At 40.8% G+C, this 27,341-nt stretch overlaps 1 protein-coding gene across 1 annotated transcript in view; it reads right to left on the bottom strand.

Moving 5' to 3' along the window:
* Positions 1-27,341, bottom strand: part of zmat4a (zinc finger, matrin-type 4a) — a gene marked incomplete at its 3' end in the record, with an annotated part of 174,445 nt that overhangs the window by 43,242 nt on the left and 103,862 nt on the right. The window contains exon 4 of the mRNA XM_083978641.1: positions 6,426-6,582. Coding sequence (XP_083834767.1) covers positions 6,426-6,582 — 157 coding nt within the window. The remainder of the gene's footprint in view (positions 1-6,425; positions 6,583-27,341) is intronic.

The following is a 27,341-nucleotide window of genomic DNA, read 5'->3' as shown; positions in this document are numbered from 1 at the left end:
TCAAGGTGAGCAGCTGTCAGCGGATAACAACAGCAAGACTTCAATCACCCCGAGGCAAAAACAGTTGGTGATTAAATCTAAATAACATGCACAGACACACAGAGAATCCGGAAGAAAATCGGTTAACCACAGCAGCTTGAGGAAGTTGTAACTATAGTCCCACAAAATCGTGGCATACCAGATGAGTCTTTAGCCAAGGTAGCAGCTCTGTGCAGCTGTACATACTGTATAGGTTCAGTACTTTGAGTTAGCAGCAGTGTGACGGCAGTGACGGTGGCCTCTGAGGACAAAAACACGTGTTTACCATGTCTTGGAATGACTGGGAGTATTTCAGGAGCATGGAGCGATGAGGTGAAAGATCTAAACCATTTTACAATATGTCAACTGTTCACTACTCCTTCTTTTCTTCCACCTTCTTCATTGTTGGTTTATGAACGCGAAACGCGCTCTCTGGCTGGCTGGATTTTCCATTTGGGCTGCCGTACAAACATGGCGGCGCAAGATGGCCGCACTTGCTATATGTATATATAAAATAATAATTATAAGACTACGAAAACCAAACAAATTATACAAATATATAATGGGTAGTATATTCAGATTTTGTCAATAAACCTTGCAAATTATTACACACTGGACCTTTAAGCTTTTGTGTGACTCCATCCAGTGTGATGCTGAGACATGTAGATGAGTAAAAACCAGACCAGCTGCTAGTGCTGGAGGAAAAATCAGTCCTTAAGATTAATCTTCTAGGGGCCATGAATATCTCTACTTCACCAATAAGACAATACATCACATTATTTTCTCACAAATAATGCTATTCAGATGGATTAATGCCAAACGTAAATTTTGTTGTATTGTTTTTTCAGTGCAATGACAATTAAGTATCTTGTAAAAGAACTCTGAATTAGCCTATCAATCACATATTCAACTTAAAATTGTCTGATAATGATCATGGTGGGAAGCGCTTTGAGTTTTCCCAGAAACTAGAACAGCGCTGTACTGTAAGTGCAAGTCCATTATCATTCCACTTACCCAATCACTTCATTCTGAGTGGAATAACAATTTTGATACCGACCCCTTATATAATCTGATGTTCCCTCTTGGAAAAATGAGAAAAAAGGCAAACTTTCTTGTACAGCAACTTCTAATAACTAGTCTAGTTATTCTATCTAGTGATCCTGTGGATGGATATACTAACATTCCCAAAAGAATGCCAAATGACTGTGCATTCGGTTTTGTTGCTCATACTGTTTCGTTTCCTCTAAAAACATCAGTTTTATCAGTTGTGGTTTGGTGATTTATGGTTTAAACATTGGGACCAGGAACATGACCAGATGGTATCTGAGTAATATGGCAGCTGAATGTGGTTATTTAAATGGACATGTTTATATGCATTACTTTATTTCTCCTCTAAATTACTTGTGTGTCAGATCTAACAAACAACGTCTTTAGCTGATGACTCATATAATGCACTGAAGCTGTGGAAGAGAGACAGATTATTCCCACAGGACAGAGGCTGTGTACTACTGAGACATAAAGACGTGATAAAAATCACTGAACCACAGCTATAAAACTAATATACAGTGCATGACCAGACTCACTCTGCCAATATTACTGTTATATAGATGGGTGAAAACTTTGGCCTCCGTCATAACCGTCTTCAGCTTTGCTAAAAAAAAATGTGGTCACTTCCAAATTTGAAATCAAACACCATTCCCTTGGAGTAACTGTGTATCTGATCAAAATACTGGATTTGTTTTGTTTAAGTTTACTAATTCATACTTTCAAATTAGGCCACTACACTGAAAAAAGTGACTTTTTGGTGTAGTAAACTCTATTAGAGTAACTGTCATAATTTCTACCTTGTATTTTTAAGATTCAGTGAGAACTAGAGTTTTTTAAGTAAATTTAAACATTTCATTAACGTAAAACATGAATTATGGGGGAAGAGTAAGTTTTACTTTTGTTTTCCTCATACTATTTAAATGTTTAATAGTTGTATGACATAAACCTAAAAATATTACATAAACTTTACTCTGAAAGTCCAGTCTTTTGAAACGGATGCACGACGCATGCGCACAGTAACACAACAGGACTGGCTCTGCTCGGACGTTACAGGATCACAGAGCAAGGTGTAGCACGCACGACAGTCATTTCGCAGGTAAGTTATACCGTTCTGTTATAAATTTGTGATAATAGGTCTGCATGTATTTTGATAGTTTGACGCAAGATATGTTACTGTTCATAATCATAAGTTAATTTAAAGTTAGCATAACGCTACATTGGTCCATGCTGGCCTGTAAGTGGTAGGGCTGCAGTTTTTCCCCGATAAAAATACCTAACTAAAGTTAGAATATTAAAAAAGCACCAACATAACGGTAGGACATTTATCAACTGTCGTGAACATAGGTCATTCTTTTCTTTTCTTTTTTTGACAAGAAGCTAGTTAGCACAGCTAGTAGCATGGCTGTGCCGTGCGGTGTGAAGCCCACAGCAACTTCGTGATGTGCGGACCGACGTGTTGACTGTTAATAGGCTACATGTACAAGTTACTATAACAGCAAAGCAGATAATAGTAATAATTAAAATAAGTTATCTCCCAATATATGAGTGGAATGTACTGTTCTTGCAACAGTATTTACAGAACAGAATTTATCATCTTTTTTTATAACTGTCATGTGATCTGCTGTCAACTGTACCTTTTTATGAAGGTTCAATCACATGCACACAGCACAGCTTACTGCAGGGATACTGTGTGTGTGTGTGTGTGTGTGTGTGTGTGTGTGGGGGGGTATTATTTACATTTATATAAAAAATATTGATGTACTTGTGAATCTTTTGTCCATTCAGATCAAGGAGGAGCTCAGGAGAATACCATTCCCCTGGAGCAAACCTTCATGCACAAACTTGACGAAAATTAGGTGTCGTGGGGATCAAGATGAGGCCGCTCCTGGACAGACTGAGTCAGGTGTGCTTGTTTTGCTTGTTCATGTGTTTTACAGGGTGATGGGCCTACTTTTTTTTCTCTCACACACACATACACATATACAGCACAAGCCTCACACTTGGTACTGTAGATTCCATGCCCTTGCACGCTCTGGGTCCATGCACTTAAAACACAAAAGCAAACATATGCACTTGTGTTTTCACTTGACAGTTCATTGTGTATGTATTAATGGTTTTGTTCATGTTCTTAATCTGTTCACAGAAACCGACCATTGAGATGAGACGTGAAACCGTTATCCGCAGCCTTATACTGTACCTTGGCGAGAAGGAAGAGGAACTTTTTGAAGACTGCTTGGTATAGCATGATTTTTATCATTTAAAAATAATGTTTAATGACACGGGTTAATTTAAAGCAGAAGTAAGTGATATATTTGTGTTAATATAAGTCTTAAATAGTTATATCTTCCGACAGCAATCACTTACATAGAGTGTTTGGTCTGAAACACGGGTCTCTCAGTCCCTCTGCTCTGCTCTGAGCCGAGGAGAAAACATTTATCGTATCCTACAGTTTTTATCCAATGAGGAGAGAGAACGGCATGCAGGGCTGTGTGTGCAGCCAAGGAACGCCGTGAATGTGGCGACGTAGGATCGAGGACTGTTATGGTGCGTTCAAGGAAACTCGTATTTTTCCGACCGTGAAGTCGTACCAGTTCGATCTGGTACGAGTTCACCGGTCAGAAGTTACGAGTGGCCGTTATAGTGACTTTCACAGGTAAAACAGGTCGGAAAAACACGAGTGGGTTGCCTGAAACGCTACAAAGTCGTAAGTTGTGACTTGAAGCTGTAATTTACGATTTCAAAAGCCTGCCTGGAACGCAGCATTAGCGAAAACGACCGGACCACTTACTTCTGCTTTAATGTTTAAGTTAAAAAAAAAAACAGACAAAGGAACAAAGATATTCTTGTGTTCATTCTTCCCTGATAATGAAGTCACTTTGAATGATTCATGCAATTCTATTATTTGTTTCTCAATAAGATTCTTCTTTTTTGTTGTACACTGTATGCAGGAGGACAGCTGGAGTGATGTCAGTAACCACATCGTCAAAATACTCGTCGTCCACGGTGCTGATGAGGATCCAGTCGATACCAGGGTGCAACAGTACTGCGAAAGCTTGCTCACTGCTCATGGGACTAATTTATGCCCTGAACTTGGTATACAGTACCCTCCCACTTTGCGCTACACTTTTGAAGTCTTCCAAAAACTCTTGCTGGAGCTGGATGGATTTAAACTGTCCCCAAAAGTAAACACCTTGAAGTTGAAGTTGCTTTCCTAAAATGCATGTCATGACTTCACATCCTAGAGGAGGAAAATGTGGCATCATACATGGACCCTTGTAAAGAAATGCCAAGAACTAGCACTGAGTTCCAGTTCATCCTGGTTTACTAGTGAGAAGTTGCCTGTCATAAATGTTTTTCATTTTTTGTCAAATAAGGTTTTATTTCATTAATGTTTTAATTGCATTCTTAAAAGTGCACTAGTCTAGAGTTAAATTTATGGCTGCCCCATAAAAGATTGGGCAATTCAGTCCACAGTAGTAGTGGATTTACTTTGACGGTACTTTGTTGTTTGTTGAACTGTTTAAAATGAAAATAAACAGTTTAATTGCATTGCAATTTAGTTGTGTGATATGTGATGAATATTAGTGTGTTGGTTAAATTCAAGCACAAGAAAATAATTAAAATTTACTAAATTACTTCATAACAGCAAATACTACAGATATATAAAATTTACTTGAAATTTTGAGTAAAATGATGTTCCTACCTATGAAAAACAAGTACACTTTACTTAATTTGTTTAAATAAATATAACTTAAAACTTGGATGTAATTAAGTAAATGTTACTTAATATCTTCACAACTGTTATGTTTTATGGTAAGTAGAATTTACTTGATACTGGCAAGTGAATGTTACTTGATATTGCAACATTAAATTTTACTTAAATCATTTGCGTGCAAATACTTACAATAATTTTTTTAAGTAAATCTTATTAGTTATTTTTTTCAGTGTAGCTCAAATTCACTTACAGCAACTACAAAGAACTTTCATTTTATGTTGGTTTTGGCGACCCCTGTGGACAAAAGCGGTAGGTTTCTCTTTGCGGATCCTGTCCCAGTATCAGCCATGACGAAAATGTAGCGATGACACTGAGCTTGGATTTTACTGGCTAGCGTAGCAACAACACAATGCTAAGGTGTGCTGTCTTCCTCCAGTCTGAGTGCTGTAAATACTTTCATATACTATATTTTATTTTTGGATTTACTGAATTATGGGTTTTCATTACATGAATGAATGAATTTATGTTTGTGTCATGCCACCATTGTGGCCCATCCCATATGGGATTACAAGACACATTTACTGACAAATCAAAAACTAGACAGTCCTTCCTTTTGGTATTACCTGCCACATAAATAAACAACTCAAGATTACTTTCAGTACTCATCTGTATATTGCTCTTCGACTCATTACCCAAGCCTTTTCAAGAAATAAAGAAAATGCAAAAATTTTCAACTGAAAAAGATGTTTTAGCTTCTCAGCATGGTCCCCACACAAATTCATTATTTGGATCTACCTTACTAAACAGTTTTTGTCTTATGAAAGGACAATCTAACACAAAATTAATTTCATTCTCCACCTCTTGGATGTCACACAAAGTACAAATTCTATCGTCTTCTGCTGTGCCAACATACCTGCCTGTCTCAATACTGTATGAAGACCAAGGATACCCACTCTAAATGTAAGCAATAATAATCATTAAAATAAAAAGAAATAAAGACATGCAGTATTTCAGTCTGTGTGTAATGAATCTATATAATATATGAGTTTCACTATTTGAATTAAACTACTGAAATAAATGAACTTGTCCGTGATGTTCTAATTTACTGAGATGCACAGAAAGAAAGTAAAGGCTGAGCCAAAACAGAAGACAAAAAAAGATGCTTGCTTCCAACTGCACCTGAGGTGTAAATGTAATGTGTTCTCCAGCCTTTGATGGAGCTGCTGTGTGGACTTGGCCTCTGAGCTCCTGCTGTGTATTCTGACCCTTACAGCCCCTCTGTGCCAGTATGAGATTTCAGAGCACTGTATCAGGACGCTGCACTTGTACACAATAATATATCAGGCACTGGCAATTCTTTTTGTTAGCACTCGACTCACTCAACAACAGAGGGAAAGCTGTGGGGAGAACATACACACACAGCCTATACTAAGTGCTCCATAATTATTTAAAATCACTTCTTTCTTTTCCACTTCACACGTACATAACAACACCTCCCTACATTGTCAACACATATAGCAGCAGGCATCTCATTCCATAGTTGTTGTTGTGTTTTCCCCCCCCTCTCAATAATAAATCCCCTTTGGAAAAATGCAGCTCCTCCATCATTTATACCCACAATGCATTTTAAAAAAGCGGGCTATACCTTTGGTTGTGATGGCGGGCTGCTCCCCCAGTAGCAGCTTTAGTCTCTTGGCGTGGATTTTACCCTGGTAGTGTGACTGTGCCACCACTGCTGAGGTGAAGGACATGTTACACAGCGTGCAGCACTTGTTCTTGTCCACGTCGCCTTCATCGCTGCCCTGGGAGGAACAGAGAAAGAAAAGAATCTTATCAATAGGGTACGTTTACATGGACAGTTTCAAACGGTTTCAGAAAGGTTTGGTTTGAATCAATCTCTTTGAAGATTTCAGCTTGAGCGTATACATGGGTTACAAAGTAAACTGGTTGGGTGTTTACATGCGCCGATGAAACAAACGCTTCAAATGTGCCCGCAGCCGTGAGTGATTGCGTTACTATGGTTACAACAGTATTGATTACGGAAGTGAGCTGTGCCGAAATACATCGTTTGTTGAGCGCAGTCTTTGCTGTTATAATATTTCTCTGTATTAAACAGCAGCGTGGCATATTACTAATTTTAGCAGGAAAAGAAGAGAGAGCGTTTGGAGTCGGGAGTGCGTTTGCAATATGTTGCCGGTGTTGTGCCGAAAAGAGACTACCTGCAGAAAAACGACTGCCCGGGCAGGCAGTCTCTTTTCGGCACAACACCGGCGGTGCACCGCTTCCTCCTCCTCCTCCTACTCCTCCTCCTCCTATCTGCATGAATTTTCGGACACCAAGTGGAAACAGAACTTCCGTGTGACCCGTCAGTCCGTTATGAAATTTCTTGCTCGACATTTTCCCATATTACATGGACATTTTCACTTGAATTTGAATTTTTATTTTTGCACAAAGTTAAAAGAATAACTTACAACATGGTAGGTAACAATAAGACAGTGCAGGGAGAGGCAAAAAGCCACAAGGGGCTTATTTTTAAGCCTCCACCTTATATTACAGTTTAATGTGAAAAAACACAAAATAACATGAAAAAATTAATTTAAAAAAATAGAATAATAATGACTGACAAATAATACTTGAGTGACAACCAGGCAGGCACGGCTCGTATGTGCTCAAGCGTGCGTGCATACATACATACGTCAAGTCCTGAACGAACGCAGCCAGGGATCAACCCGTTTCAAGTGTATAGGCTACATGATAGACAGATCTCTTTAAACCACCCCCTTCAATCTGATTGGAATTTCAACCGGTTTTGGGTAATTGAAACGGTTTGAGGTGTTTACATGAAGTATTTTCAATCGGTTTGGTCTCCCAAACCTTTCTGAAACCGACTGAAACTGTCCATGTAAACGTACATTAATCCATCACAACATTCATTCATCTGTGGGAGCTTTAAACAAAAAAAAAAAAAAACGGGATTCAATCAAACTTGTTATATGTATTATTAAAGAAAGCAGTGTCTCGTTGCTGGAAAAGACAGCTGCACATTCAACACATCACTAATCTCGACCGCTTCTAATTCAGATGAGGGGAGGGGTGCCGCGCTTGACGCCGAAAGTGTTTTAATCCTGGCGGGATGCAAATGGAGTGGAGTCTGTTTTAAGGGGTGATAGTGGAGCTGATGGTGGACCGCTCCCTGAGCCTCCATCTGTGCACGCTGCACCAAAGCCCATTATCCTCAGAGAAGTCAGAGGACACGGAGAAAACCCGGCAAGGCACAGAGAGATGGATGTTGCTGTTTCTACAGAAAAGTGAGAGGGGGTAGAGAGGAGAGGGTCAAAGAAAGGCTGATACTCATGGTAGACGGAGGAGGAAAGTGAACTCTGTAACTTCATTCAACTGTCTGCCCCTGTGCCAAGTTAGTGCACACAGTGGAGAAATGTCCTTACAGCTGCATTGTGTAAGTTCGGGGAAGAACGAAGGTAATGAGCCCTTTCACCTTCATAATATCAAAATCATGATGCCTAGAGACAGAGAAATATCTAGTGATGGTATGAAAAAAAACACAGCTTGATATGGATTCTGTCTCTGGGCATTTTAACAATTAAACTGCATCAAGGTAAAAGACAGACTGAGAATCATCAATCAGTTATTTGATGGAAATGAAAACTTTTCGCAACTTCAAGACAAATTTCCCCACAGACTTACCATCAGTGGCTTAGTTATATACATATTAGACATTACATAACAAACCAAATAGACTGGGAAATTCTGAAAAGAGAACCAACAAATATCAAAAGCTATTATTTGAGCAACTTGGATCAACAACAAAAAACTAATCTCAGATTTACAAAAAGTTTATGATGGATCCATCTGACAACACTTTACATATTAAAGGACGATGGGAACTGGAGCTAAACACGATTAGAGAAGATGATATGTGGGAAGAGATTTGTTCTGGATGCGACCAGGGGGTGGTAAGCTAAACAAAATGAAGATGAGGTTTTTTTAGGACCTCACTAGTGACCTGTGGTTTTATAAGTACAGTAAAAGACATTACATTAAAGTAAAATACAAGTAAAAGAAAACTTACATTCAAATTACTTTCAGTTTCAGTGGCAGCAGTGCATTTTTGCCCATGCATCAGAGTTTGAAGTCTTTGCTATAATTTGGACAATTTTGTACCATGAGCCGCATATGGCCTGCAGGACTTAGTTTGCACACGTCTGCTCTAGGTGATTTAATTCTGTTCTTTGGAATTCAAGTTGCTTAAGGTTTGTGAATGGCAATAAAGTGCATTGTGTTAAACTTCTGTTAAGACACTGTAAAAAGTCAGTATACATCCTCCAGAAGCAGAGGCTCATGTGCTTGGTTTGAATCAATGATACAGTAGTTGCACTGAACTCCAATTTATCTCTAATCCTATGCAAATGCATACAATAATATGTGTGTTTATGGTCCAAAAGGATTTGAAAAGTAGCCAAACTAATTACAAATTCAAACTTGTGATTTAAGCCAACAGTTCCCTGCTTGTTCTCATTAAGAATGCTGGATGTGAGCCGCAATGCAACAGCTGCCCATTTTACACGACTTCATTTTAGAGCCTTTTAAATACCATTTGCTTTTTTTACTCTGCTTGGAGGAACCAATAGCTGATTTCAACAGTACTCAATTACTCTCAGCACCATTCAATCACTTTCAATTTACCAGCAGAAGGACTCTTGTATTTACTGCATTAGTCTGTGCTTTACAGAGAGTTTGTCTATTCTATGCAGGAGGAAGACATTAGTGAATAAATGAGCTGGATGGGTCATCATTCACCTTGTGTAGGGTGACCTCTGTAGTAGAGTTCCTCTCATTTGTGCTTTTTTACTAAAAATCTTGTTTATGCTGAGCTTCAGTGATGTCACAGGTACAGACAAAAGGCAAAGGGAAAACACTGAGGTTAAAGGGATAGTTCAACATTTCGGCAAATTGGCCCATTGCCATAATCCCTATAGTCTTAGGAGTAGGTTTGTTACCTTTAATTGTCGGTGCAAGCTGTTTTTAGAATGGCGGAGCAGAGCCGCGAGCTGCTCAGAGCTACGCTACGGAGGCTAATGGGATTTCTTGGTTTCCCTCATCAAACTCATCAAATACACAATCCAAGTTGTGACCTGCACATTCACCACGCTATGAGATAATAAAGGAACATCACAGTTACTCTGAAGCTGTTTAATTAAGGTAACAATCTTGAATAGTTCCTGTTCATTACAGAGCTATGTCAATCAGCTGCAGTTTTTCCCTTTAATTCTCCTGAGGAAAGCAAACAAGCTTCTTTTTAAAAAAAAATACATTTTCATTCATTGATTCATTGAGTCCAAACACACACCACAAAACTGCTCAACCAACCCCACAGCTTTTTCCATGACATGATGAAACAACATGGACAGAGTAGGCTACATACTGCACAGAGGCAACAAAGCCATCAACAACTGAACCATGCAGAAATGCCTGAAATTGCAAAGATGTAAGATTAATAAGTGAAAATTGGAAAAGCCCAACAGCATTGTTTACGCTTTGATAAAATGGATCAAAGGCGTGCTGAATGACTGAGCTGAGCCCAGACTGAGCAGAATGTGACACGACTCATAATCACACCCCAGTGCTGTGGAAATATTTGTTCACATTTGTATACAGTCACAGGCAATGCAGGCAGCTTTGTGTTCAGTCTGATCGCTCTGAAACAACGCAGGTGACATGTTGAATTCACTGTGTGTTCCACATCATTCGGTGCTGCTCCGCTGCACCCCAGTGGGGTCGTTGTCATGGTCATAACGTTCACCTGGGCCCAACATAAACATGATCAGGATTATTACACATCACACTTACACTAATGAGGCTGGTAACTGAGCTAAAATGATGGTTGATTGATGAAAACTACAATACAATGGACTTGGAGCTGGTATACATTTTTCTGAGAGCCCACACATGAAGATCATTGATTGAACAGTTTTGATCGTATTGGTGTTCCCAATACAGCACACCACACACAAAGATTTGTCTTACTGTACAACAGTTACACCTTCCTAGAGCAATGGTTCTCAAAGTGGGGTCCAGGGACCCCCAGGAGTCCTTGAGAGGGTTCGGGGGCCCCCAACTTTTTCTTGAAATTTTACTACTTTAAATTTTTTTTGAAGGAGAAATCTTACCACTTTTTTCTAGAAATGTTTTAACTTCTCTGAAGAAATTGTACCACTTTTCCCCAGAAATTTCTCGATAATCTGTCCAAAAAATCACGCCATTGACCCTAATGTGAACATACATTGACTTAAAAAAGTAACGTTCTTCAGTCTCAGAACAAATATTTGTGTATTTTTTTTGTTTGTTTCAAATTTTGGTCCAATGGGGGTCCGTGGTCTAGTTTGCATCAATTTAGGGGTCCTTGATGTAAAAAAGTTTGAGAACGACTGCACTAGCGTCTCGTCCCCCGAGCCAGAAATCTCACGTGATCTGACGTACTACCCTGACTGACCTGTAGGAGGTAGTTAAACCAAAATAACCGTTAAACCAAACCAAGAGGAAGAACGTTTGTTATATTGGTTTGTTATGCTTCTATATTCTTCATCAGCTCACTTCTTTATTGGCTACGTTCAATTCCACGTTTGTGTTTTGCTATATATTGTTATTTAAATTTCATACCTCATCAACAGGTTTAATATTTATGATCATCAGTCGTGACCATTTTCCGAGCAGATCATAAGGAGAAACTGACTCTTAACACACCTCACACCACAGGATCATCTCATAGGATAATGTTCAGAGCTATCAGATAATCGGGTGGTTGTCAGTAGCCATCTTTAAGTCAGTAGCCATCTTTAAAAACTGAAGAGCTCTTTTCCAAAACGCAATAAACGCCAAATTAAAAAAAAAAGAGTTTGTCACGCCATTTTGCTGTGTACTGAGCCTATTCACTGCTCCATCAACATCTCACGTCAAATCGCTACATTTCCCTGTTTAAAAGGCACCGCAAGATGTAGTTCTCCTCCAAACCGCGATAAGCGCCAAATCTATCTTTAGCCAAAACGCGACATCTCCTCCCTCTCCTCAGAATTCTATTAGCAGCGCTCCATGCAGTCCAACATGGCGGTGCTCTGAACCCAGGTTTGTTTTCAGTCATTCATTCAGTAGTTTCTCAGTGCAACTCAGTGATGTTCTCTTTTTTTGTTGGTTGGTTTTTCAAGACAGAAACCATCAGTTTTTGTTTTTTTTTAAATGTGGATTTATAGTGTTTTGAAGAAAAAAAAATAAACTTTTAGTTTTTAATCAACAATATTGATGTTTGATTTAATAATCATTGTTTAACATGTTCAGACTGAGCCAACAATCATTTTTAACAGGATAAATCGAATATTAACAAAATGGGTGGGTCTAGGTAAAAAATTTAATTTTCTGGAAAACTAGTAAAATGGATTTATAGCGTTTTGGAAAAGAGCTCTTCAGATTAAAAACATATCTTTTCTCAAGAGCATTCTGCTGAACTGTGTGTGTGTATATGTGTGTGCATGTGTCCATATGTGATTGTGTCAGTGGGTGCGCATGTGTGAGTCTAAGTGTGTATGTGCTGAAGATGACATTCTATATGATTGTTTACTTGCACTTGCACTCTTCTTGTTTTCTATTTGATTTCTAATTGATTTTTATATAACTATGTATACCTGTTGTGAAGCACATTGAGTCTGCCTTGTGCATGAAATGCGCTTTATAAATAAAGTTGAATTGAATTGAATTGAAAATTGCTGTCCTATCTTTTTGTGTGTACCAGGCTTTAGTGAGTAAAAACACTCTTTGTCCTTCAGAGTTGAACTGTAACAGATTTTTTCCTGATGGCAGAGAACTGTTTAGCTCAGAGACAGAAGATTCTCCCAAGAGGAAACTTCTGAATCTCAGTGAGCAAACTCTGAAGAAGCTGAGAGCAGATGTTAGAGCAGTTTAGGAGGAGACGATACACACTCGGTTCAAGTGTTGCTCTGATTGTGTCAAAGTCAAACTGGCTCACTGTATGATGAACAGAGAGGAAAGTAATCACTCCTGCTGCACTCAGTGAAGCCAAGAGCAGGACTCAAGACTGGGTACAGTAGAAGTCTCACACACAAACACACACACTCTCTCTCCTATAGAAATAACTGGCCCTCTCTGTGAGCCTGTCATATGCTGCTGAGACTGCATGGGCTCACTGGACAATCACAAAATCCAATCAATGATATGTCATCAATCACTTGTTTGACACACTGTGGGGGGTTGAGATTGAAAAGCAGCTTATGTACTGAATTTCTGGAAGGAAACGGAATCTGCAATTAATAATTAACCACTGCAATCGTTGTGTTTTATAGTAGGTTTAAATCAAGAACAAAACGAACGTACCAATTCATTCATGTATGTGGCTCAACACAGAAATGCATAGTGTTCATTTTGAATTGGCATGTGGAGGAACAGGGCTCCAGTGCTCATGTCCCACCATCAGAAGCTCCATACTTTTTAAATCTCTGTGTCACTCCTTGGCAGACAAAACACTAATAATTTGTGAGACATAGTTGACTCCGTACCGTTACCCCTTGTTCATGTAAAATCAACTCTAAATTATTATTCCAACTATTGGCTTTAAAACCTTGTTTATTTAGACTGAACAGTGTACATGTCAGTCAAGTATTTTGATGGATTTTCCCAATCATTAGATAATACAGTACCTTATAATCTAATGATGAGTCCAATAAGGTACCAGCCAAAGTCCAAAACTGAAACAACATGAGAGACTTCTTCATTCCTTCATAAATCCATAGATCCATAGGTGTCTGGAAACAAGCTCCAGATGTACAGCTGTAAATAATTAGTCTACATTAGCAAATCTATGGCTCTGTCTTATATCCGAAACACGAGGTAAAAGAAGTGAATCGATGTGATCATAAACCATTTCCTGCTTCCTCTCATAATTACGTCCGACCTCTAAACTAAGGTTAGACGTCATTCATTTGGTTTTCTAGGAGAGAGACACTCCGACAGTGAAAATGCTCTCATTTAGATAATGGAGGTCTCTGAGGCCGGCGGGGGAAATTGAGAAAACAGGGCATTGTGCTCTCCAGACTGACGCCTAATGTAAATGATGTTTTCTCTTTTGTTGTGTGTGTGTTGGAAGCCAAGAATCCCATCCCTCAAAACATACGGAATAAAGGGAAGGTCAGACATCAGTAAACTTCTTCAGCATACGAAGACATCTTAGGCTCCAGAGACTTCTTCACTGAGGCCTAGTCCACATGTACCCAGGTATTCTTGCAAACTGAGTTTTTCCCTTCTCTGGTTCCCAAAAATAAATCACATCACCTGTTTAAAAATCTCTGTCCATGTAAAAGCTAAAATGCCATAAAAACGATGTGCATTGCATGCCACACCAGCAGATGGCGATATCATTTTTAACTTTTAAAAAAACACATTGACCAATCATACAGTAGCATAGTATAGTATAGAAGTATCAAAGCTTACTTCCAGTCTGATCTTTGTTCACTATATGAATAACTTCCGTCATACTTTGTGTTGTAGGGGGCCGTTCAGATGTAGCATCTTTTGCACAGACAAATCCTTTACTTTCAATGAAGCGCATCAAACACGCAAAGCTCCACTACTGTATAGGTGCAACATGAATACAGCAAGCGCACCGCATGAAGAAGAAGAAGTACCAGAGTCCTGGATGTCTTATGCTGAAGGAGTTTATTAGGCTCGATTGAGGAGAACAGAAGTCGTCAACACAACATAAGTGTGTGAGGCCACATCAATTGACCCTTCGCGTAAGCCCAGCCCCTTGGTTACTGTTGCTACGCCGGGCAAGCTTTTTCAGCCATGCTCCTGGCAATATTTGGTATCGATTTCAAAGGAAATATCAGCACATTTCTGGATAAACTGTTCTGAGATAATAGAGAGAAGAAGTCACAAAGATCATTCATAGTTTTCAGTGACGTGACTCGCGCAGGAGGATAAAACATCTGTTCAACGACACGACTGGACAATGTACAGAGCAGCAGTAAGGGCTGGTCATTTTACCATCTATCAACCCACCAAGACTTGGGTCATCTCACTGGTCATGAAACGTTGTCAAACTGCAAGTTTTTGGGCGATTGTGAACCACATACAGCTTTGGCTGCTGTTTTTTTCTCCCACCACTGTATCAGTCAGTGAAAGCAGTCCCTGCCTGGAGGATCCCTCGCCTAAAAGCCCAGGTAAAAGACCTAAAAGTACAGCTGTCATTTTGGAGGTGGACATATGGTTATCCCCATATTTACACTTGCTCAAGTCGATAAAAAAGTCAGCTCGTATCTGAACATCTCTATATTGCTGCTGCTGCCGCCGCCGTTGTAGCAGCAGCAGCAGCAGCAACAGCAACAACAACAACAACAACAACCTTCTCTACAAACAAATGTTTTTCGTCCTAGTCTCAAAATGTGTCCACAAAAGCAAACGTAATGACTCACTGCCGAAAGCTTGTCAGGCCTATAGTTACGGTTGCTAAAGTAGGATTGGACAATAGCCGTTTGTGGGAGGGGTTGGCGAAGGGTCAATTCTAAGGGTCAAACAGCAAAGTTCAGGTTCTTATACTAGAAAGGTGGGCCGAGACAGCAAATGGGGAGATGTTTTAACATCCAATTGGCTATCGTGCATAAACATGAAGATAAGGATTCACACCAGCTAGGGAATGAGAGAGAAACAATAGTTCTCCTCTAACTCTACAGCTGTGTCTGCAACCAGCCAGAGAGTGAGATTGAAGACGCCAAAGAGCGACCATGGCCTTGGCGTGTTCCTCAGAGAGAAAGTAGGGCAGATAACTGACCCCAGCAGTAATCTAACAGAAAGTCTTCTAATTCATAGCTCTCCACTGCAACACAGAGGGATTGACCATTAACTACACAAACTATAGGGAAGTGAAATTATTCTCTAACAGTCATGTGATTGAATTAATAGTTCATCATAATCAGCTCCGTCGACCTGCTTCTCCAGCAGCAGCATGCTACCATGCTCTCAGAACTTGCCGGTGTCTCAGCAAGCAGCAGCTCACTCCCCTGGTCCAAACAGTGTTTTGGAAAGTCTACTGCCCAGAAGGTGTTTTTGGAAATATCTGTTTTTAAGGACCAAAAACACCGTTTAGGAACGGATGATAGGCCCAAAAAGTATCCAGTTTTGTCCGTTTGCATTTACATGTGGACACGGTCTGAGACTTGTTTAAAATCTCCCCAAGAAATCTGGACACTTCCACTGGTAAACATTACTGTAGCCTGTGTAATTTTGAGTGTAGTTCACTGCATGTACTGACTTCTGATCAATCACAGCATGTCTCTGTTTACACGGAATAAATTCAATAGGTAAATATTTATTAGGTGTCTCAGAATAACTCTCTGGAATTTCAATGAATGTGTAAAAAGACTCAGATCTGCAAACTGCACTGACTTTCATGGAGAAGGATTAGCTGCTCCTAAGACTGAGATACCAGTCTAACACACTCAAAGCAGCAAAGTAGAAATTATAATGACATGTTGTGATTTTCTGAGTGTTGCATTTTGGCAGCGCAAAATAGTACTACTCCCTAAGTCAACATAAATCAAAATGATGCGTCCACCCACATCCTGCACATGTTGCTTAATCATACACATGCATCACAACAATATGAACATATCATTTTATAGCCCTCTATAATTTAAAATGAAGTTTAAAGAATGAATTATATTAAGACCTTGTACTGTGTCTGCTCTCTCTAAGAATCCTCATCACGCACATAATCTTCTTGAGGAGCCGTGAGTGAGATCAAAGTTTGATTTATGACAGACACCAGTGTCAGCTCTGACACTAACAACACTGTTGGAGGACTTGAGGACATGGAGGACTGTGACATTGTGAGGACACTGATCTCTGCAGGGACAGTTTGTGTTCACCTCTACGACAAGGTCACTGTCAAAAATGATGTTTTATTTCCATCTCTCCTTTCATTGGTTATTTCCTGACAGAGACGGTGAGGACGGGTCACATGATTTTACTCATGTAACAGATCTAAAAGCACTAGCACATAGTGTTAGTCTGACAGTCCACGGGCTGATATCGGACTGAATTCCACTGGACGTAGGGCTGTCACAATCAAGACATTTAAGTGACAATTAACTGCCATACAAATAATTGCAATTAACGATTTAACTGCCTTTTTCTGATCATTTTATGCCACGTTTTATAGTATACCGAAACATAGTTAAATAACACACCTTTATGAAGAGGAAGAGCTATTTATTGGCTTTGCAACTAAATTCATGATGCTAATGTCAATAGATGCTCATCAAAATGCGGTCGTCAAGTAGTAGAAATAAAGCGCCTTGAGATAAACAGTTTGTGGCTCCACTAATGTGTCACTGAACCATAGAATAAGAAGGAGGCACAACGTGATGATGATTGTGACAGGCCAGGATAGCTCAACATTTTGTCAAATTGGCCCATTGGCATAGTCCCTATAGTTTTAGCAGTAGGTTTACCTTTAATTGTCGGTGCAAGCTATTTTTAGAAAGGTGGAGCAGAGCCGCGAGCTGCTAAGAGCTACGCTATGGAGGCTAATGGGATTTCTTGGTTTCTCTCATCAAACTCATCAAATACACAATCCAACAACTCCAAAACGCTCTGGTGGACAAGTTGTGACCTGCACATTCACCACGCTATGAGATAATAATGGAACGTTACGAGACAGAGTTGTTTAATGCAGAGACTGTCCCCGACGGGAACGCGCATCAGCGGTTTTGCATGACTTTACCTCAAAAACAACTCTGTCTCGTAACGTTCTGTTATTATCTCATAGCGCGGTGAATGCAACTCTGAGCAGCTCGCGGCTCTGCTCCGCCGTTCTAAAAACAGCTTGCACCGACAATTAAAGGTAACAAACTTACTCCTGAAACTATAGGGATTATGGCAATGGGACAATTTGCCAAAATGTTGAACTATCCCTTTAACAAAAATACCTCCAAATACATATCCGTCTAATTTCATTTATATTATCCACAGATATGAAGCTTGTAGATGCATATTAAGCCACAAACAATGTGAGAAATATCTGAAGTTGAACATAAATTGAGAAAACCTCATTGTTAAATGGAGTCATTGATGTGTTTCACCAGCGAGGGGGTGCAGTCTAAGACTTCAGTCTTTACTGAAATGCTATTTGTAGTGAGCTGTAATCTAGTGAAGATCACCAGTGTGTGTGTGTGTGTATGTGTGTGGATGAGGAAAAGACAGAGACACAGCTCTTCCTCCCACAGTGTGTGATAACAGAGGAACACTGCTGCACACTGAGTCATTCTGACACATACACACACACGCCCCTCCTTCTGCCCTTGGCCTTGTCCTTCACTAACTCTTACCACACACAACATACAAATGTGCACACACACACGCACACCTCTTTCAGCTCCTAGGGTAACAGCAGCAGCAGCAGCAGCAGCAGCAGAGCAACTGCTCCATCTTATTTGCAGGATTTCATAGCCATAATGAGCAAATATATATTCAGGAAGAGACCAAAATACACCATCCTCCAAATAGGACGGATCCATAATTTCATGGTTAATTAAAACTGGATAAACGAGGAGCTAATTGCTGGGAAATGTAATTAATGAAGCGGCAGATAGGTGTATGTTGCCACCAGATTGACAATCAAAGTGTAAACGTACGGACTTCACCGGCAAACAGGAGTTTTATCATTGTTGTGTGGACTGTTGGGAGAGACAACAAGCTGGATGTGGAAGGATCGTCCAGATTCAGGGTCTGCGCAGGAATCTTCAGACATAAGCTCAGCAACATAGTAGTTTTTAGAATGTTTTTTTCTTTTCATTTTGGCAGGGTGGGGTGGGGTGTGTGGGATCCAGAATGCCCATGAGTCATCTGAAGTACAGTACAACACATCCAACCTCTGCCATACTGCAGCAGTCATGTATGGTGGGCTTCATTTTATGTGTGTGTGTGTGTGTATATGTGTGTGTGTGTGTAATCTCAACCCAACAGAAATAATTGGAGTTCTGCATTGGCGGAATAATACTGCCATGCTGCACTTCTCCGAATATGTAACCGACGGAGGCAAGGAGACAGAGGGGGAGAGACAGAGAGACATTGCATTTTGAGAGGAGGGGGAGAAGAGGAAGAGGAGGAGGAGGAGGAGGAGGAGGAGGAGGAGGGGTGGGGGTCTGCCTCATTCCCATTCATGTGAGGCATAATAAAATAATCTTTTTGATTTGCAAGCAGTAAATTCTCTTTGCTGTCAGCGCTGCGCTGCACATTTTCATCTTAGTTTTTTAAGCGAAGCAGCGTGTCCTCGCCTGCCTGTGTTTGTGCTGTAATGTAGACAGGCTGTGTGATGTCTTACTGCACCGGACCGTTGTTTTGTCTTTTTGTCACCACGTCACACACACTAACACACACACACACGCCACGGCACCAACGCGCTCGGAGTTTGCATGAGGCTCCGTCTCAGCTGCAGCGTTCTCTCCCTGCAGTCAACAAGCTGCACCGCTCCTTAAGGTAATAGCTTTGGGGGGGGGGGGGGGGGGGGGGGGGTTGTTTGTGGCTGTACTGGATTGGCCTGATCCTGGCCCTGCGCTTAGCGCCGTATAATGCCTGGGCTAAATCTGGAGGTCAGGGAACACTCACTACTCATGTGCATCTCCCCCAAGGCACACGCAGAAGAAATAGGACAGCCAAGTGCAAGGGTATCCCTGCAAAAAAAAAAAAAAAAAAAACAGGGATAAAAAAGGACTAGCTCCAAACATAGCTGTGGACAATGTAGTCTATTGCTGCCAAGCAGAGCATACAGAGGAGTGCTAAACTGGGCTGACACAGTGGATCCTGCTGCTTCAGCCCCATACACACACTACAGAGTGACCTTCACATTAAACAGCAGGAGGCAGCCACACAGACACAGAATGATCCATGACAGGATTCTACAGGAAAGTGTGTCACAAGGTAACAGGGAGACAATACAAACACAGTATAAGTGGCTTTGCTCATTTTCACACCACACACAAACACATGTACAACTCTTCCAGGGATGAGTGATTCAACAGAACCTGTTGCAGAGGTTTCCCCACAGACCTGTACCAACTCATGTCCTCTGTCCCTATCCCTGTCACACCTTATAGAGACATTTTTCTTGTTTTGTTAATTAACACTGATATTATTAAATGATTGATTATATGAATGATTTGATTGAACAGTTTTGATGTTGATTATTATTTTTCTCCTCCCAGGAGGACAGGAGCTCTCTCTTGTCAATTTTTATGATAAAATTCAAAACTTTAATCCCCACTTTCCACAAATTAAAATAGTTCCCAGGTGTCTTAAAGACATGTCTGTGACACGCTGTGGTCAAAATCCCCCAAGGATCAAACGTCACAGCTCTTTTCATCCTCTCAAAACAGCCCTGTTCAGAACGGCTGGTTTCAGTGCCTGTCCCTTTAAATGCAAATGAACCACTGCTTGCCCCGACCCTTCTACTGGTACCAGGTAGGGGTGGGGTTATGCAAATTTGAGTCCTAGTTACATCACTGGAAGACAACTGAGGGAACAGCTCGTACGATTTCAACCTAGGGAGCCTGCACATTAGAGATTTTTTGGTCAATTCTCACATTTTGGGGGCTGGAGGGCAAGACAAACACCCAAATTTATGTTAAAGAGCCTTCAGAAAGTGATATTTCCATAATATGTCCCCTTTAAATTATGGATGCTGTGCCTGAGGCAGAAATAAAGTTTGTGTTTGATTTAAAAGAGATCACCACGGGGCGTTGCATGGGTTGAGCAGGCACCCCATATACAGAGGTTACAGTCCTCTCTGCAGTGGCCCCGGTTTGATTCCCCTGGCAGACCTTTGCTGCATGTTGTTCCCCCCTCTCTCTGCCTCCCCAATGCCTGTCCCTCTCTCCGACTGTCTTGTCAATAAAGGTGTAAACCACATACCTCTTCCTCGGCCTCGGCCCATTTAAACTTCATGTCAAAACACAGTACAAGAAAAACTATTATCTATTCCAACTCATATTTTCTGACATGGCTCATTCAGAGATGTCAGCCCTCACTGTGCCTACCTGGAGACAGGAAGAGAAACCCAAGCTGTATTAAACCTGTAATGACACTGTGTTTACAAGCTTGTCTTCATAATCTCAGGTCATGCAACATCCCAGGTTACCTGTTGTATGAACTTTAACGGGAGTGACACTTTGTGAATGAGGCTTGGCTGCACATGGAACGGAGCAGATGGCTTAATAGAGCATTTAATCTGGGGGCATCAGTTATGCTAATGATTATCTTCACAAACGCACACTTAAAGCTGCGTTCGCTGGCACTTGGCAGCAGCAGAGACGTTGCACCCCAAACATTTGCTAATTCACACATCCAGCAGTCTCACATTAAATTATATATTTATATATTAAGCTTCTGATCTATGGAGAAGTAAATGAAATGAAAAGTGGATGAAGCAGCACAGCCAATCGGCTACAACTGCTTCCTCTGCTTTGGAATCTCAAAGGTCATCACTGTCAAGAGCATTCGGTCTGAGACTGCTGAAGCCCACAAAAAAAATATTTGCACACATATTTGACCATGCCCTTGTGAAATGAATTAATTAAAATAATCTGACTTCACAGCATTTTTTTTCTCTCTCTTTAACTCACGCACAGATCAGTAAAGGTGGCACACAACAGTTTTGTGCAGTTCAAAGGGCTCAGGGTCTGTCTCGATGAAACAATCATCGTGGAGAAGAGGGGAGGAAAGAGAGATTTAAGATAAGAATATAAAGGTATTGAGGAATGTGACTGACACATTTGGGTTAATCTGTCGACTCGTTTTTGTCTCTTCACAAGGTTGAACAGTTCCTCTCTTGTCCTTATCTCAGCGTTCGCAGTCTAACATAATTATGAACAGCAGGTTCACACCGTGGACGACCCTTTTCATGGACTCGGAGGGTATTCTGATCAGTTATATCCACTCAGCAGAACGCACAGCTGTGATGATTGCAAACTCTGCGTTTTTTTTTTTTTTTTATGAACCGCAAAAAGCTGACATATCACATCAGTACCAATTGGTTTTCCATTGTTAAAGTAATTTTTCACCTTGGTGATGAAGTCGAGGCATTGTCTAAAATAAAACCTGACTAAAGATTATCTGGCATTGATAGGCAAAACATTTAATGAAAGAAATCAAAATTTGATGCATTTTATCAGAGGAAATGCAGCATTCGGGATCCAAGGCAAAAACACTGATCTGGAAATTCATCCAGGACCTTTTTATTAAGGCTGGGACGATATGCTTTTCTCCCGATTCGATTCTTCTACGATTTTTTGAATGGCGATTCGATTTAAATTGCGATTCTACGATATTGCCGATTCTCTCGATTTTTAGTCTGCATTTTCAACATTTATCTGCACACAAATACTGTAGGAGCCTATAAATTATTAACTTAAACCCTTTTCAAAACCTGTACTCTCTGTATGTAAAAAAGGCGAACAAATGCACATTGCACAATATTTAAACCCCCCCCCCCAAAAAAAAAAAAAGAAATCGATTTTTGAAAAAAAAATCGATTTAAAAATCGTCAAAAAAGATATCGCAATATTTATGTGATTCGATTTTTTCTCCCACCCCTACTTTTTATTGAGAAACACAGTCAAAGCTGAAGGCAAACATGAAACCTTTTTTCCTACCTCCTCCCTTTGGATTCCTTCAGCTGAAAACATCACAGACCACCCAGGCTGCCAGACATGCACAGTGCAAGACAAACACTTTTCAGGCAGTTACCTCTCACTGTGATTGGAGCGAACCGTTAAGGGTTAGTTGAAGTTCAGTAACTGCGTGTTCACACCAAAAGTGTCCAGAGCGTCATATGCAGCCGGCAGCCATGCATTTTCAATGGATGCTGGCGTCAATGGGCGTCCGACGCGTTGAAAGAAGCTCAACTTCATGCAAATGTGCAGCGTCGCCGCCGAAGCAGCAGCCAATTGCAGACTGGGATTCCCAAGGCAAGAGGAATTTAAAGAGCTCATAATTGCAGTCTCTGGTTTCCCAGAGCTGTATGATGTCTCTTTATTCAGAAGAGTATAATGAATAATACACAGTGAAACATGAATGACAGTATATGGTCATCTTTGTAAAGTGCATGGCTGGTCAGCCTAGATGGACACATAGATCTGCAGCGCAGTTTTAAAGCTCCGCCCCTTTGGATGCTTTGGAAGCTGCTGGCAGACAGCGCGATGCCGGCGACCAGAGCTTCCGTAGCTTCCGCTCAAGACACTTTTGGTGTGAACGTACAGTAATGGCGGCGTAGATGGATGTTTGCGAAGCCTTTTTTTGCTTTGGTCAAAATCCCCAAAGGATCAAACATCACAGCTCTTTTCATCCTCTCAAAACAGCCCTGTTCAGAACGGCTGGTTTCAGTGCCTGTCCCTTTAAATGCAAATTAACCACTGCTCGCCCCACCCCACCCCTTTTACTGCTACCAGGTAGGGGTGGTATTATGCAAATTCGAAAACTAGTTACATCACTCATCACAACAAATGAGATGATTCATCTCAAGGGGCTATCCTGAATAAATAAATTCAAATTCAAATTCACTGGAAGACAACTGAGGGAACAGCTCATAAATTCACATGGATTTCAACCTAGGGAGCCTGAAAATTACAGATTTTTCTGTCAATTCTCACATTCTGGGGGCCGGAAGGAAAGACAAACACCCAAATATATGTTAAAGAGCCTTCAAAAAGTCATATTTCCATAATATGTCCCCTTTAAACTACAACAGAGTATACACCTACCAGGAAGTAAATGTTTCTCAATGGAGAGCGGCCAGTCTTTTTTGCAGAAATAAAATGACGTCCAAGAGACTGGTTAGGACCAGGCTATATTCAAACTACTGATTATTCAAACTTTACACAAGGGACACCAGAAATACAGCATCACGTGGCGCCTGGATCGCATGCACCGAGGAGAAATGCTCATTGTCGTCACTCACACCTTCCCCGGGCTGGAAATGGATTTTCTCTCTACACTCATTGTTTGGCTGCTTCCTGGAGGTTCTTCTTTCAAATGGTTCATTACCCTCGCATACGTACCGCACCCCTGGGCTCCTGCTTTCATTCTGCTGGGCTCCGCTTTCTGAGAGGCGACGCTTTCTGCTAAGTCATGGCCCTTTGCGGGGGGAATAATGGCCCACCTAGCTCACAATTCACATTCATCCCTATGCAGCTCCGTATGCAAAGGGAGCTCAGAGATATAAAATGTAGAAGCACTTTTAGAAGAGAAATGAAGTGAAGTCCAGGTTGTAGACTGAGGGGAGCTTCGAAATGCAGTCTGGGAGATGAGGAGGCATCGTCCTCTCCTCAGGTCGTTTTTCACACAGCGGAGGATTGACACTTCAGTTCAGGAAACCTTTGATATAATATCAAACACTCTCTGAGGTGCCTTTATTGTTATACAGCTCTGTGTGATTTACTGTGTGTGCATTTATCTAAGTGATGTGTAATGGTTGTTTTTGAAGTGTCACTGGACAGATGAGATGAGAGTTTGGATTATATCCAAGGAGAAGTTGCTAAAAATGTTACATCAAGTGTGAACAAAATACAACAAATAGAAGTCAGAGCTTACAGGAAACATTTAACTCAAGGTTGAAACTGCAGAACAGCTGAATTAGAATTGGGTTTGAACCAAAAATAAAGACTCTGTGTTGGACCTCATTATCTTTCAGCATGATTTAGAGAATGGAGACCTGATCTACTAAGTCCAAAATCATCAAGATGACTGGACCCAACAAGATCAGACGCCAATAACAGCTGCTTCCAACCACATACTGGGATTCAGTCGTCTTAGAAGCCAGAACGCACTGAAGGACAACACTGTGTCGCTAGGCAACAGCTAAAATCCCACAAGAACACAAATTCTCGAATCTCCCTTTAATAAAAACGGACCTCATCAGGACAATAGGCCCTCTTATCTATATGCAATATGTGGATAAGATGATGCATGGTGAATACAGAGAAGCTGTGACCTCCAGAGAGAGAGATGAGGGGCGGTGAACCTCATCAGACTGTTGGTGAACTTCAGTGACCCCTGTTTACTTCTCTAGTGCCACCGGCAGCTTGTCTTTTTTTTTTTTTACTTCAAAGTGAAATATCTGCTCCGTGATAACAATATTCAATGGATCTCCATGACATTAAAATACAGAGAGGTCTGTTCTCCTCAAAATGAACTGCAACAACCTTTTCTTGCAGAAAACGTCCTGTAAGCCCAACATTTACCCCGTTTACACCCATTTAACCATGCATTTACTGATTGGATTGCAATCAGATACCACATGAACCAACCCAACCCAAACCCAAGACACATTGAGGATGGATTGTGATTTGATCGGCCAAACCACTTCCGAAGCTGGTCAGGGACGAATTGTGACCACATTGTAAACTACGCAGGCAGAAATACATCATCGTGGCGTGCTATGGTTTCCAAAACAAACTAGCTAGCCTGGTGGATAGCAGCGGTCAGCGCCAGAAGCTATGGAAAACATTGTGGATATTCGGGGATGGAGTGAGGATGAGAAAAGTGCGTAAAAGTGCAACTTCAGGGATGGCTACCATTTCCTCTTCTACTAGGCCTACTTCTACTTCTTTTATTTTCTTTTTTAATTTGCCCACACAAATATGTGATCGGATCTCAATGTGGACACTGGAGACACATATTAATGCCAGGTGTAAATGCTATTCAGTCAAATTGTACCTATATACAATCTGGATACGAGAAGCATGTTAATGCCAAGTGTAAATGGGGTGACTGATATCTGACCTAATATGTGTGGTGGCCTGGGAAAACCCTTCACATGGTGGGATTTTCATTTTTTGATATTTCCATAAACTAGAAGTTTTCAGCCATTCATAACTGTTTGAATAACTGAGATAGCCCTTTCAGATCAAAAGTTATGGGCATTTTAATCTATTATGACCAACAAACTGAAAAGTGAGAAAAATGGCTTTAAAGCAGATATCAGTGGAATGTTTTTGTTAATATAAGTCCTAAATAGTCCTATTTTCCGTCAGCAATCACTTACATGAAGTATTTCAGCCTAAACACGAGTCTCTCCGTCACTCTGCTCTGCTGTAACCCGAGGAGAAAATTTTCCTTGTGGGATACAAGTGTTATCCAATGAGGAGAGAGAACGGCATGAAGGGCTGTGTGTGCAGCCAAGGGATGCGCGTGAATGTGGTGACGTAGCACGAGGACCAATTGATGCCTGACAAGGGCGGGGGCTGCTAACTCATGGTGCGTTCAAAGAAACTCGTACTTTGTGTTTTTCCTTCCTGTGAAGTCATACCAGTTCGATCTGGTACGAGTTCACGGGTCGGAAGTTACGAGTGGCCGTTATAGGGAACTTTCACAGACAACAGGATGGTAAAAACACGAGCTACGGGTTACCTGGAACGCTACCAAGTCGTAGTTGTGACTTGAAGCTGTAACTTACGGTTTCAAAAGCCTGCCTTGAACGCAGCATTAGCCGAAACGGCCGTGAAGCTGATATCTGCTTTAACTAGAACGTTGCTGTTTTAACCCTCTAAAGACGAGTGTTTTACAAAACATTAAACAACTTCTGAACCGTTTATGATAGAGATTAGCTGTAAACTGTATCTGAATCGTGTGATTTTCTGCTTTCCGAGGGTCCCCGAATGGTGCCTCTGTGACAAGAAGGGACCATATAGAGTGTGTGTAATCACGTGGTACGGGAACAGACGCTAACCTAGCATAGCATCGATGCTAATCCGAACGTAGCATCAATGCTAAACAGAACGTAGCATCGGCGCTAAACCGAACTTATCATCGGCACTTGCACAAGTTTTACAAAACATCAACAACAAAAATAAAACCTCCCGAACCGTTTATGATGAAGACGAGCTGTAAAAAAGCATCTGAATCGCGGGATTCTCTGCTTTCCGAGGGTCCTTGAATGTTACCTCAACAATAACAACGGACATCCTCTCCTCTAGCACTGCTGCTGCAGCTCAGCTGTGCTGTGGCTCAGCTGGAAACGAAACGCTCTACTCGCCATAAAAACATAAAAATAAGTACTTGCTGTTTTGTTTTCTTAAAATATTTATTCACCACGATGTAGTAGGGAGTTCAAAGTACCAGAATCACACAAAATATCAAAATCGTGGAAATAGTAGGCTACTTTTTCACCTATTTTGGCTATTTGCCACAATCGAACGTCCGCGACATCCGACGGGTTTTCCCAGGCCGCCACACATATTTGACACATACAGTTTTGAGCTAATTTGAGAATGCTAACATGCTACCAAAGCAGCTGAACATTACACCTGTTTAGCATTAAATTTTAGCGTCTTGCTCAAAGAACAAGAATCTGCATCTGTACAATATACTGTATGTCAATGGTCCTGATTTTAAATAATCAAATAAATCACCATTTATTACAGTAACCGTAATGGAATTGAAGACTACGTCTACATGATTAGAAATAAAGAGAACAAGATGAAATATT

This window comes from Trachurus trachurus (assembly GCF_905171665.1).
Source record: "Trachurus trachurus genome assembly, chromosome: 9".
Taxonomy (NCBI): domain Eukaryota; kingdom Metazoa; phylum Chordata; class Actinopteri; order Carangiformes; family Carangidae; genus Trachurus; species Trachurus trachurus.
The sequence above is the reverse complement of the archived record's forward strand: the minus strand, read 5'-3'. Positions and strand labels throughout refer to the sequence as shown.